Raw genomic sequence first — 14076 nt, 5'->3', positions numbered from 1 at the left:
TTGGTCCAACAACTTTCGCCATGTGGCCCATCTTCCCGCAGTTGTAACACTTGCCACTAAACTTTTTACTATTACCGCGATTCTTCCAAGCTCCCCCAGAACGAGAGCCTCCATTTCCTTGGTGACTTTGCACCTTTTCTCCATCCTTTTTAGATCCACTACCAGTGTACCGCTTGAAGGTGCCTTTGCTTTTGTTGGTGTAGAGCGCTTCTTCTTCACTCTTCAGTGAGATTCCTCCCATTTGCTTGGCCATAGCTTCTTGACTTGCAAGCAAATTTTCAAACTCCACAAGCGATGGTTGTGTCGGCCATCCTTGTATAGCGGCAATGAACCCTCGATATTCGGGTCTCAAACCATGGATAATTATTCTCTTCATCCTGGTTTCCCCAATAGGAGTTGTTGGATCTAATTCTGAAATTTCGCGGCATATTGACTTCACCTTGTGAAAGTACTGGGCAATCGTCATGTCGCGTTGTACCATCGATAGCAGCTCATTCTCGAGAAGTTGCAATTTTGTATCGTTCATCTTCGAAAAGAGTGTAACAAAAGTGTCCCATGCTTCCTTTGGCGTTTTAGCATCCCGAATGTGCTCCAACATTTCTTCTTCTATTGTGGTCTTTAAGGCAAACATTGATTTGCCTGCTTTAATTTTCCACTTCCGCAAGACGCCGTTAACATCTTCCGCTGCCGGTTGTGTAACTTCACTACCACCGACAACCTCCCACAAGTCTTGACCTTGAAGGTAAGACTCTATACACGTTGCCCACGTGTTATAGTTTTGGTTGTTGAGCTTCTTGATTCCTCCAACAACTTGAAGATCACCCATCGTATCGGCAAGACTTTGACTACACCGAACAAGCTTGAGTGACTACCGTGCAGAGTAATACACTACTCTCGACACAAAGAAGCTCCCTCTCAAGGTTTGTGATAACCCCAGCAATAATCTCAAAATTTTTTTTTCTGATGTGGAAGATCAGTCAAAACTGCAACCACAGAGCATACTCGGAATTTCAAGAGACTTTACAACCAATGCTCTACCAAGAACGATCCCTGACCGACTTGGCTCTGATACCAATTGTTGAATAAGAAGAGTATCCAAGATAACTCTAATGATCCCAAGAAGAAGAAAATAGAGCACACTCTTAAAGAAAGCTCACAAAACAAACTAATTAGCAAAGATTTTCTTATTTAGCTCTAGGCTTTGTTTCTCCTTGGATGATATACAATGCTTGAGGACTTGGGTATTTATAGCAAACCAAATGAAAGCTACACCACACACTTACTTCACCTACAACATCCACCTACTTCACCTACAACCTCCACTTACTTCACCAACCTCACACACTTACTTCACCAACCTCACACACTTACTTCACCTACAACATCCACCTACTTCACCTACAATTGACATTGATTCTCAACAGAACTATCCACGCCTCCTCCACTGAGTCGACAACCAAACTCGTCCATCGCCGAAAGCTTTAACGACTCTTTCATGTCGGCACACACACTTGCTCCCTCCTAATTTCATCTCCCTCTCCCTAAAAATTCATCGCCAACGGGTGTGAAGCTAAACTCCGAGCCATCGATCGAGATCAATGGCTTAAAATTCACCCACCCAGGAATTAACAGCCACCCGCTGCCGGGATCTAAGCCGCTGATCGAGGACTTCAATCTCACCCTCAACGCCGGTGACCAATGCCTCCTCATCGGATCCAACGGCGCGGGGAAAACCACGATCTTGAAGATCCTAGGCGGCAAGCACATGGTCGAGCTCCACATGGTTCACGTGCTCGAAAGGTCGGTGTTTCACGACACAGCCTTGACCGGCTCCGGCAACCTCTCATATTTCGGCGGAGAGTGGCGGCGAGATGTAGCGTTCGCCGGGTTTGATGTCCCGATACAAATGAACAGTACTAACATTTAGTTACATTAATCGTCGCTTACTACTAAAGTCTAATGTTATTTCTCTTCACTTCTTATGTTCGATTCTTGACAAAGGCGAATTTGAATCACATTATTACTAACTCATTGTAAGATTAAGCCGACTCCCATTCTCTTAGGATAGATAATATTGTTTGTTAAAAAAAAATACATTTAGGTACATTAATTGAGCCTTTCAAATTTAAAGAATGTTAAATAAAATTAATAAATAAAAAAGATTGATCAAAAAATAAATTAAAATGTGTATGTTAATAAATTCAAATATTTAATAAGAGACATTAAATAAAATACCCATTAATTAATTTGAATTAAGAACACATCAAGGACAATAATCTAACATCATATTTTATTAAATTTCAATCTTTTTCAAGAATTAAATAAAAAAAAAACTTTTTTTAAGTTATCAAGCGGTTGGATAGGTAGCTTCCATGGCAATGCCACATAGACCTTCCTTGGCTGGCACGTCTCTTTGTAACCTAATGTATCCACTCTCCCCCCACTCTTTGCCCCAAGAATTCTTGAGCAGCCAATACTTAGTCCCATCGTTACTAGTACCGTACCCAACTGCAGTCACTTCATGGCTTAAGTTTGTACCACATGGTCCAGTGTACACGCCACTCGAATAATACCTGAATTCCTCTGCGTTAATATCAATGGCAACAGAAACCGGCTGGTTCGCAACAGCCTTCAACAATGCATCTTCGTTGTTTGCAGGCACACTCTCGTAGCCGGTTATGGTTATGGCACCAGATGCGGGAGCAGCAGTAGTAGTTCTGCAAATTCCTCCATCTTTAGCCTGGTAAGGGTAATTATCTTCAGTTGCAAGGCTCTTGTTGCTTTTGATCATGTAGTCATACGCAACCTTTGAATTACCTCCGTCGCAGCCGTGATCGTAACTGCTCGTGTCACAATCAATTAGCTCTTGTTCTGATAGTGAAATTAGGTTTCCTGTTTTGAGTTTGTTAAGCCCTTCTACGGTTGCCACTGTTGCGAACGCCCAACAACATCCTGTAAATATCATTGAGTTAGATAAATTGTTTAAAAACTTCATTTTAATCCCTAAAAAAGACCAAGTTTTTAATAGTACTGTATGTAAGATGAAAAACTAACAATAGTCCTTTAACTTGTGTCCATGTCAGCTTATATATTCCATGTTAGAATTTAATTACTTTTTTATGAATTTATTGTACTTTTAGTTTGCCTATATTACCCTTTTAAGGGATTCAAACATAAAAAAATTGAAAAGCATTTTGTAAATCATAACTAATGTATAAGGCCTATGCAGAAATTATTGGACAGGACTAAAACATAAAAAATACAAACTGTGCCAAATTGATCGTATTGAATCTATCAGACCTAATGAACTAAAACATAAAAAATACAAACCATACCAAATTGATTGTACTGAATCTATCGGACCTACTGAACTAAAACATAAAAATACAAATTGGAACCAAATTGACCGTGCCAAATCTATCAAAACTAAACTATATAACGTACCTAATTTATCAAACCTAGTGAACTAAAACATAAAAAATACTAATTGCACAATATTGACTATACCGAATCTATCATACCTAAACTATATAATGTACCTAATTGACTATACCGAAACTATCGGACCTGAATAGTAGCATTCTTCACCCAATATCAAATTTGAATAAATATAAAAATTAAAAATTAAAAAAAATTAAAAAAAAGTAGGTAGTTATAGACAATAAAGATAGCATTTTTTAGATAATGAAGATGGAGGTTATGGGTGATAATGAACCTACGGTTACCTTTTCAAACTTTGATGATGGAGGTTACATTGTAGACAATAAATATGGCATTCTTGTTAATTGTAGTAAAACTTGTGGTTTTATTGTAAGTGAAATGTCATAATGCATTAGAATTCAAGATCTTTTTTAGTTATTGAAAACCTTCCAAGTTATATTCTAAAAATAATCTTTGACAAACCCTTATCTCTAAAATTCCCTTAAATTGAGAATCTGACAACATAACATAAACATCTTACACTGTCTTAATATAATCAGTATAAGAAAGAAAAAAAATTACATTACATGCATGTATTATCTCGTGCAAATGACTAGAAATTGCTTACCACAGTCATAACCTTGGCTTTTGAGCAGGGTCATATCGACTATAAACATATTAATTATTGGTTGAATGCGCTATCCAGGTTCAGATTTTGGAAACATAACCGTCGTGTGTTTTCAAACAATCAAACAAGAACACATATTACATGATCTATGAAAGTAAAACCTCATAGAGATAGCTTAATCTTGCATGCTTACCACATTGCCCTTGGTATTTGACCGTGGTCACAGCGCCAATTGAAAAATAATCCTTAGATTTTGGCACATCGGTGACATTTTCATATCGAAAATTGGTATCTGGAGCTGCTTTGGAAGAGTTGGACATGATCTCTGGGAGGTGTATCCTCTTGTAGCCTTGACTCGTCGCCTGAAATTCCTCGTTAGTTAGGTCAGCAAACTTATTGATGTCAAGCCTGTACTTGTTTTCGCTCTTCTTGTTAAAACCTTCTATAAACTCCACACTGGACTTGAATGTCCTGTAACGCCTGTCTTTCTCTTGTGCATCCTTGTAAACACGTCCATGTCGAGCCATCCACTCTTTGTGCCTCTCCAACATGATTTGTTCGTCCTCAGAAAGTTGACGACTACAAAAAGCTTGGGAGGAGCAGAAGCCCAAAACGAGAACCAGAAATAAGGCGAGGGATTGGCCTTGGTTTGTGATGAGTAGAGCCATGATATTGGTAAGCACTTGGAGTACTTTAGATAAGTTATCTTGCTATACAACACATTCAGCATGGCGTGGGATTTTATACACAAAATTTTACATCCAAAGCAAAATGGCCAAGAATTTTCTACACGTGCAATAAACTCCCCCATCTTTATTTTAGGGTGTAAAATGGGTTTAATTTCAAAAATAACAACAAAAACTTGTTTCTTTTTTTTACTCACTCATCATTTAGTGTAAATAATCATTATATCGTATGTACTAAAAATATAGCTCATTTATCTTCTACCATTTATGATGTTTTTTTATTTGTAAGACCCTCCTTTTGTGATCTTTACATCTTGAACTACAATTGTATTAGATTTTATATTATTTTTTTTTATGCAGTATTTGATTTGATAGTTTACTTCATCCTCATTGTGTTTATTTGATTCGAACGTTTTAGTGTTATGGATATTTTTTTTGGGAATGTTTTTTTCAGGTTCTAAATTTAACTGGAACATTAAACGGTATTTGACTGGAAACATTAAAATCAAAGAATCAAGCAAAATAAAGTTCATGTCACCAAACGGAATGTCCACATTTAATGTACACAATTTCAGGTTCTAAATTTCATGACGGTTTTGGATTAATTGAGGTATTTGAGAGAAAGGAAATACCAACATGAATGTAATTCAAAGCAATTATTATCCATTAATTTATAAACAATAGCACTTTACAACCGATGAACAATAAACATAAAGAAAATAATAAATCAGCTAATTTAATTAAACCATCACACTTATCACAAATTAGCAGCATGCTGATGTTGCAGGTGGTTTAAGTTATCATGCGGTTGGATAAGTAGCTTCCATAGCAATGCCACATAATCCTTCCTTGGCGGGCACGTCTCTTTGTAATCTCATGTATCCACCCTCTCCCCAATCTTTGCCCCAAGAATTCTTGAGCAGCCAATACTTGGTCCCATCATTACTAGTACCGTACCCAACTGCAGTCACTTCATGGCTTAAGTTTGTACCACATGGTCCAGTGTACACGCCACCCGAATAATACTTGAATTCCTCTGCGTCAATATCAATGGCAACAGAAACCGGCTGGTTCGCAACAGCCTTCAACAATGCATCTTCGTTGTTTGCAGGCACATTCTCGTAGCCGGTTATGGTTATGGCACCAGATGCAGGAGCAGCACTAGCAGTTTTGCAAATTCCTCCATCTTTAGCCTGGTAAGGGTAATTATCTTCAGTTACAAGGCTCCTGTTGCGGTTGATCATGTAGTCATACGCAACCTTTGAATTACCGCCATTACATCCGTGATTGTAACTGCTCGTGTCACAATCAACTAGCTCTTGTTCTGATAGTGAAATTAGGTTTCTTGTTTTGAGTTTGTTAAGTCCTTCAATGGTTGCTACTGTTGCGAACGCCCAACAACACCCTATAAATATCATTGAATTAGATAAATTGTCATTGAAACTAAGACCACTGATTAAATTGAAAATCTGGAAACGTAAACATCTTATGTTGTCTGCATATAATCAGTATATATTAGAAGAAAAAAATTACGTTATATGCATGTATAATTTCGTGTAGATAACTAGATATTAGGCAAGAATTCATGCATACCACACTCATATCCTTGGTTCTTGACCGCGGTCACAGCGCCAGACAATCTCCAATCCACAGAAGATGGCACATTACTGACATTTCCATATCGAAAAGGAGATGCTATCAAAGAGTCGGACATGAACCCTGAACGTTGCTTTCTCTTGTAGCCATTGCGCATTGGCTGAATTTCCTCGTTAGTTTTGTCCGCAAACTTATTGACACTGAGCGTGTACTTTTTTCCCTCCTTGTTTTTGTTAAAAGCTTGTACAAATTCCACATTGTTCTTGAATATGTTGTGGCGCATCTCCTTCTCTTGTGCATCATTATAAGTGCGTCCATGTTGAGCCATCCACTCCTCATGCCTGACAACCGTGATTTTGTTGTCGCCATAAAGTTGGCGACTACAAAGTGCTTTCGAGGAGCAGAAGGCCAAAACGAGCATGAGAAATGAGGCCAAGCAGAGGGATTGGCCTTGGTTTGTGATGAGAAGAGCCATGATGGTAAGGACGTAGTTGGAGTAAAGGTAAATCTTAGTGTGCTAAGAATTTTCCCTAGCTAGGATTGGTATCTGCATGGATTTTATAGACCAAAACTTTTACATGCAAAAACGGACATGGGATCTTCTACGCGTGCAATAACACTACTCACCAAATGCATCCTATTTTTAGCGTGCAAATAACTCCCTAAACGATCATACACGTCGGATCATACCTTCACAACCAGCAAACAGGCTTGTTGCTCCACCAATATTGCCTTGTCGCACCATTGGAATCTTCCAATGGGTTTGTTGGTTTTGAAGTTAGTCATGATTCTGCTTTGTCAAGGCAACCGCCCAGTTAAAATTAGCAAAACCATTAATTGAAGAAATCAAAATCAACAATCCACTCGTTGGATTGTCATTGCGGTGTTGGTGCGACAGAGCGGCGGTGCCGTGGTAGGTGGTGAAGCAGCAAGGCATGGTGGTGGCGTAGCAATATGATAGTAGCAACGGCAAGCTTGGTCATTTTATAATTTTCTTCCTAATATATATTGATATGATAATCCAAGTTGGAAAAGACAAATTGCTAATATTCGTCTCCATGCAATGAAAAGACAAATTGCTAATGGGTCTTCGATATGAATTTGTACCGTACGAGTTTGATTCGATATTTTTTTACCACAAGATGTCGCATTGCCACCAGGAATATTTGGTGGAATTTGTACCGTGCAAGAACAAACAATAACTAGTCAACGACGTCTGTAACCCAATTTCATAAAGCTTGACGCCTAACAGCTTGTGTTACTCTGATACGAGGTTAAAACAAATAACTGAAAAATTACCACATCTTTGTAACACCAAGATGCAGTTTTTGATGACCATAAAAATGAATAACAGTTAGGTCATTGGGGTTAATTAGCTCAGTGGTAAGCAGATAAGTCAAATGTTCGAAACCCTCAAATGTAACCAAGAAAAAAGAATGAACGACGATGACGAACGTGCGTATAACAATTCGGTTTTGGATCCTCTCCGATACAATTAATCGGAATCTTCTTGACTAGGGTTAGTGTACAGTTGGATTTTTATGATCCAAATCATAACAATTCTATCTAGCAACATTGACTTATGGTTGACCGGTTGAACTGAACCGAATGGTTGACTCGGCGAACCGGGTCGGACCGGCTGAACCGGACAGTTGACTTGGCAAACCGGGGCGGACCGAGCGAACCGAACCGGGGCGGACCGAGCGAACCGAACCGAACCGGGGTGAACCGAGCGAACCGGGTCGGGCCGAACCGAACGAACCGGACCGAGCCGGACCTAGCAAACCGAATGAACCGGGCCGGACCGCTCCTACAGGGTAAGCCGGACCAGATCCAAAATTTCATACCAAAAAAAAAAAAAAAAAAATTAAAATCGAAACAGAATCAGATGCAGATCTAAATCGAAGACCAGATCCAGTTTCAAAAATGAGAAAATATGCATTCATCGTAGCCAAAACAACACTGACCAAATAATTCTAAACCAAATCAAATCTGACCTATAAATCATAAAGCCGGGGGGTTATCATTCATCATCACTGCAGAATCAGAAATCAATGGCAATCGGAGAAGAAATGGTTGAAAGAGAAAAGGGGCTGGGTTTTCATGGAAGAGTAGAAGGAGAGCACGCGCCGACCAATGATGTACCGGAGAGGACAGAATTAGGGTTAAAGCCTTTATAAGTTTATATAGGAAAGCAAATCATGGTTTATTTAACTTCCGATTTTGACCCTGGAGATTGTTTGAATTACAAATTTGATTTGGGTTGTTGACCACAACTGAGCCCATAATCAGAAGCCCGTTCTCTTATTTTTGGAGGCTTTATTTTGGTCTATAACTTGCAATAAACAAAAGTATTTTTTGAGGCTTTATCTTGGTCGATAACTTGCAATTTATGATACATATAGCAGATTGCGAGTTGGTTCATGCCTATTAGAAGAAGAACTTTGTGTTAGACGGTCTTCACAATTAGAGTTATTTATTTGATAATATGACAGGAGCCCATAAGACTCAAACTATTTGTGAATAATTTATTGAGTTGTTTTTGAACTTTTTTTTCTCTCTCCAAAATAAAACAAAACTAATCCACATTTCTCTACTCATTTGCTCCCATAAAATTTCAAAACTTTTCACACAGCTACACAGTGCGGATTTTTTTTTAAATTTATTTATAATGAAAATCTTACTGTAACATTATCTCAAATTGATCATCCATTGTATTAATTTTTAAGATTTCCTCAGTCTAACAATTGAATTAATTAAAGTCAGACGTATAGTAAAATGAAACTTCTTGATGTGCGTACATGTATAATGTGACACCTACAAACAGAATATAGTTTGAAGATGAAAAAAAAAAAAAAATAATCTGAGGAGAGACGGCAAAGTTGTGCAAATTGCTTGAAAAAATGATGGTGCAAATCCTGTTAAGATTGTGACCTAATTAAATCTTTAACCTGATTCAAATGCACAAGCAAGACGTTGCAAGATTTAATCAATAGCCCTAACTTTGTAGCCAAGCATCCAATTTCAAATTCCATGCACAGTAACAACAACGACACTAAGCGGACTATCTTCAAGGACACCTACACTAAGGACGACAAGGAACTCAAAGCCATCATCCACAACCGACAACGACAAGAGTGAAATTTTACTCTCAACACTGGATAAGATATGGACAACGAGACGATGGTCATTCGTCATTGAGGACATTCGTGTTCCGCCTTCTATGAGTCACTTGAGTCTACAAGTTGCGGTGCTTAATCGTTCGAAGTAACATAAATAATTGACATGAGATGAGATTAGGGTTCGTTAAAGTTCATCACAGAAACTTCCAAATGCATGATGCATGGCTTGATACTATATATTACCATGCTATATATTGTGATGGGAGGACTATTCATGGACGACTTCTTGATGGAAATGAAATGGTGGCATAGAGATACAATGCAACAGATTGTGAGCTTTCGGATCTAGTGTTGTAATCTGTTGTCTTGATCGATCTCCTCTCTCTATTCCATAACGTCACGGTTGCTTTCCGAATGCCCTTGCAGCTGCAGCTCCAAGTCGTTTTTCTCATAAGCCTTGGCCTGGTCTGTCATATTTGTCATGCCTGTTGCTTTTGTTGGCTTCTCATCCCTCGTCTCCTTATTCTTTCCCCACAGAACAAGATAGAGCCCGGCAACAATCAAAACCGACCCTACAGCACTAAATCAAATAAAATATGTACCAAGCTAATTAGCATCTTGACATGAGATTATCCAAGTCAATTAATTAATAGGAAATTTGGTTTAGCTCATTGCAAAATAATGAAACCGAAACTGTATGTATACATACGTTCCAACGTATAATTTCTCCTCAAGCAAAGCCCAGCTTGCAATGGCAACAATAATGAGGAGCAAGGGACTAAACACCGACACGTAAAGAGGGCCTTTTCGCTGAATACTCCATGAAGAGAGGAAGAATGCTAGTGCAGAACCCATAATTCCCTGTAAGCATTAGTTATATTATGCTCATGGATTAGTTAGTATTAATTAATTAGCTAATCTAATGATTAATAATTGAAGAATAAGTTTAAGCAAGAGAAGAGTTAGTGCATACAGCATAGAGGGATGCAATAAGCCTCGTGGGATCTTTTAGCGACCATGAAGCCACTTTGTGATCAGCAATTACAGCAATGATCCCGCACTCAAAGATGGCCATCAAACACATCAATGTGGTGCTTGTATAAGGAGCTGGAAAGCTTTCCCCAACTCTAGCCTGAAATTATATTGGACGACGGGAACAACTAATATTCGATTTCAACAACGATAAAACAATTCCCAATATATATTAGCATCTATAGCTATAATTTAACCAAATAAAAATTGTAGCACTAATTTTAGAGTCTATTTTTGTTCGGTACCCGTAAATGGTGACAATGCTCATCACAACATTGATTGTCACTAAACGAGTACATATCATTCCTCTTTCTATACATGCCGAAACTAATAAAACACGAAAATGCAAGAGGGTGATGATGATCAGTTACTTACTTGGATTATGAACCAGAATGCCCAACCTAAGGTGCTTAAGATGACAAATAGAGGGCCCATAAAGGAGCTTGATTTGGTGCTGGAATTTGCCTCTCCCATTCTCTGAGCATATGTCCAGTGAATTTTGGACTCACCTAGACCAAGGATTTGTCCATGGTAAAATGAAATTAACATAGCTCCAGATACACACACAATTGTTCCCATCACCTTAGATAGCCCTGCTTTGCTCTTGAGCTTTGCAGATTCTTGTCTGCAAAATTAAATTAAACATTCCATTAGTGTTAAACATAACTAATAACTAATTAAGCTAAAAAGATAACATATTAATTAGTACAAAGTAATCTATATATAGTACCTGAAAATGATTGCAAGGATAAACGTCATGGCTGGAAGTGTGTTTGTCAATGCGCATGCAATCGTTGCGGTCGAAGACTTTAAACCGAGAAAATAAAAAACCTGATTTGCAGTGGCCCTGCATTTTAATTCATGTTAATACACTTAATTAAGTGAATTAACTGTTTTGCAATGATGCACATCTGCATAATATAGTTCATATTATTAAATTAAGAACAAATTAACACACTTACCCAGTTAATGAGCACAGAAAAGTCTGGAAAAGAATAGGCAATGTGATCTTGGGTCTTGTTTTCCTATTAGAAATTAAGAAAGAACGTATAAAACATGATGTGTGTAAAGAAATTTTCTCTAAATTGTAATGAGAAAATTAAAGAAACTGGTATATATTATGAATTATCATATATCCTTCTTTTTTTTTTTCTTTACTTTTATATTGTTGTTAAGAAAATACTTGCACACCACCTTATTCACTCTTTTGCGACCAACGTATGTACCAGTAAAAGTTTCATAATGGAGACCATTTATTTTTTTAATATGATCCATCTATAGATCATCTCTATTAAGTATTAATTAAGAGAACTGTTATTAGCATTCCAAAAATCTCATTCTACACTCCTCAAAAGTGTATTTTTCTTTCTAATTATAGAAAGTTTGGAATGTCAAATGAGATTTTTCAAATCTTTTTCATTAGTTTTCCTTTAATTAAGCCCCCAAAAAAGACACACTGCAAAAGAAAGTTGACACACTTTCCATGCATGGCTGGCTTTCTGCTTTTATCGCGTGCTTAGGAGGAGATTTTTCAGTGTGACTAGAACACGAGATGGTATACTACGTGTCATTATACAAATTGTGGAATATGTGTATTAAAAAGTTAATAAGTTAAAAAATAAAATTTCCCATCACTTATATACACATAGTGTAACAGTGTTTCGGTCATAATAAAAAAATTTATCCATGCCTAGCTCAATGCCAAAATCAGACCTAATTAAATACGTTCACCAGAGTTTTTCAGTCTTTGGATTTTCCAATAACCACTTTTAAATTAAAAAGTTAAGAGCTTTTTATTTGAGTAAAATTAAAATCCACAAGTAATGAAATTAGATCGAAAGTTGGGAGAAAAAGTAGTGAAAGAAGGAAAGGCTTAGGCACTTTAACACTTTTTTAGCCTAAGCTAAAATTATCCAATAATGAAATCAATCCTCATGTGTGCAGAGAAAGTATCATACCATTTTAATTTAAAGTGCAAATAATAATTAAAAATGAGTGCAAAAATGGCTACTCGAGAAAAAATAATTTCTATATCATTTTAAAAGCTAAATTTCTATTTGTTAATAGCCAAAAAGTGATAAGATAAAAAATCTGATCATTCTATTCTCTCTCTTTTCTTCTACTTTTTTTTTCAGTGAACATATATAGACAAACCGAACATAAAAAAATTAGTTGTTTATATATAACACAAATTGTTCTTTTAAGAATAATAGAAAAATCCAGCCTTTATCATATATATTGAAAATTAGAGACTATTTGACTCAAATAAACTAAGCAACTTACATGCAGGGGACAAAAAATTCCATTAAAACTTGCGTTCGACCACAAAAACCAGAAAGAAAACAAAATTTTTGAAAGAGCCGTTGGTGCATGAAATCAAACTCAAACCCTAAGAGAATTTAGCGACATGCAACAAGATTAACAGAGGTTCACTTTACCATTCCAACAAATAAGCTAAGGGAGCAATGGCAACGGCCGCGAAAACTTGACGATAAGCAACAAGAACAAGAGGGTCCATGTCAGATTCAACAGCAAGCTTTGAAATAATGTTCATTCCTGCATAGCTCGCTTGGACCAACACCATAGCCATGAATGGCTTGTAGGCGCTAAAGCCAGCCATTTCTGCAGAACCCTAGCTACTTGTAATTTGTACTACAGAGAGACGGAGAAATCGAGAGAGGAGAGCAATATATAGACCTAGAGAAAAGATTCGAAACGGCAAGTAGAAATTTAAAAACATTTTTCGGGATTTCATTTTCCCAAAAGAATTGCAATTACGTAAGTAAAGAACTGCTTTTCTAGAAATCGAGTCATGCTGCTAGGTATAAGAATCTTTCCTAAATAAACTAATGGGGGTCACTGTCTTAAGCTTCGGCACCAAATTAGTATCTGCGTGCTAATTAGCGTTAAACGCGTTTTAATTTGACCAACTAACATAACTAGAAACGGCGCGGGCACATGGCATCTCCCCGTGCGGTTGCGGGAGGATTTGGATCCTCTCCAGATCCCCTTCCTAGGGATCCGGAGATCAAGGCACAATGACCGTTCATCAAAGATCGTGCGGCCATAATTAAATACTTTTTATATTTTTAAAAGTAAAGTAATCTCGTTTTGCGTAAAAAGCATTTAATTGTGGCCGCATGATCTTTGATGAACGGTCCTTGTGCCTTGATCCCCGGGATCCCAGGGAGGGGATCCGGAGAGGATCCAAATCCGGTTGCGGGACACGTAAGATATTCAATGGGGGAGGGGCAAGGGGCGTGGGCAATTCTATAGAATAGGAAAATGTTATTGGCATTCCAAAAATCTTATTTTACACTCTTCATAAGTGTATTTTTCTTTCTTATTTCTTAATATATAGAAAATTTAGAGTGTAAAATGAGTTTTTTAGAATGTTAATAACAATTTCTACATAATATCCTAAAAAGTGTAAAAGTTGGGTGAAAAGGCAATTCGGTTTTAGTAGGTGGACCCCGCGTTAGTAAATCCAGCCGACTTTGAGCGCGCCACGTATCTGTGATTTTTCACGTGGCGAGGAGGGTGTGACGGTCGCGTGATGAGATTAGATGTTGGTATTCTTCGCTTTGTGAGA

At 37.5% G+C, this 14076-nt stretch overlaps 3 protein-coding genes across 3 annotated transcripts; all 3 read right to left on the bottom strand.

The window, feature by feature from the left end:
• Positions 1-2347: 2347 nt before the first annotated feature.
• On the bottom strand, positions 2348-4716 carry LOC137721692 (senescence-specific cysteine protease SAG39-like). Its single transcript, XM_068460717.2, has 2 exons — positions 4242-4716; positions 2348-2952 (listed from the first exon to the last, which is right to left on the bottom strand). Exons 1-2 carry the CDS (start codon positions 4714-4716, stop codon positions 2348-2350), a joined length of 1080 nt encoding a protein of 359 aa, XP_068316818.2.
• Positions 4717-5377: 661 nt separating this feature from the next.
• LOC148697623 (senescence-specific cysteine protease SAG39-like) lies at positions 5378-8481 on the bottom strand. Its single transcript, XM_088692962.1, has 3 exons — positions 8328-8481; positions 6328-8140; positions 5378-6139 (listed from the first exon to the last, which is right to left on the bottom strand). Exons 2-3 carry the CDS (start codon positions 6803-6805, stop codon positions 5535-5537), a joined length of 1083 nt encoding a protein of 360 aa, XP_088549088.1. The 5' UTR covers positions 6806-8140; positions 8328-8481; the 3' UTR covers positions 5378-5534.
• Positions 8482-9637: 1156 nt separating this feature from the next.
• Positions 9638-13104, bottom strand: LOC148697622 (WAT1-related protein At1g09380-like). The gene is made up of 7 exons (XM_088692024.1): positions 12923-13104; positions 11447-11509; positions 11215-11331; positions 10860-11109; positions 10426-10584; positions 10162-10313; positions 9638-10032 (listed from the first exon to the last, which is right to left on the bottom strand). The coding sequence occupies exons 1-7, from the start codon at positions 13102-13104 to the stop codon at positions 9837-9839; spliced, it is 1119 nt and encodes a 372-aa protein (XP_088548150.1). The 3' UTR covers positions 9638-9836.
• Positions 13105-14076: the final 972 nt, after the last annotated feature.

Source organism: Pyrus communis, chromosome 4 (assembly GCF_041283825.1).
Source record: "Pyrus communis isolate YQ-2024b chromosome 4, ASM4128382v1, whole genome shotgun sequence".
NCBI classification, from domain to species: Eukaryota; Viridiplantae; Streptophyta; class Magnoliopsida; order Rosales; family Rosaceae; genus Pyrus; species Pyrus communis.
The sequence above is the reverse complement of the archived record's forward strand: the minus strand, read 5'-3'. Positions and strand labels throughout refer to the sequence as shown.

Bases quoted from the DNA above. Each gene is read 5' to 3' on its own strand.
- LOC148697622 (XM_088692024.1), bottom strand. From the start codon at position 13,104: ATGGCTGGCTTTAGCGCCTACAAGCCATTCATGGCTATGGTGTTGGTC. The intron at 11,332-11,446 runs GTAAGTGTGTTA...ATTAAAATGCAG, and splicing joins TTTCTGTGCTCATTAACTGG to GGCCACTGCAAATCAGGTTT. The intron at 10,033-10,161 runs GTATGTATACAT...TATTTGATTTAG, and splicing joins GAGAAATTATACGTTGGAAC to TGCTGTAGGGTCGGTTTTGA.
- LOC148697623 (XM_088692962.1), bottom strand. From the start codon at position 6,805: ATGGCTCTTCTCATCACAAACCAAGGCCAATCCCTCTGCTTGGCCTCA. The intron at 6,140-6,327 runs GTATGCATGAAT...TGATATTTATAG, and splicing joins GAACCAAGGATATGAGTGTG to GGTGTTGTTGGGCGTTCGCA.
- LOC137721692 (XM_068460717.2), bottom strand. From the start codon at position 4,716: ATGGCTCTACTCATCACAAACCAAGGCCAATCCCTCGCCTTATTTCTG. The intron at 2,953-4,241 runs GTAAGCATGCAA...TGATATTTACAG, and splicing joins CAAATACCAAGGGCAATGTG to GATGTTGTTGGGCGTTCGCA.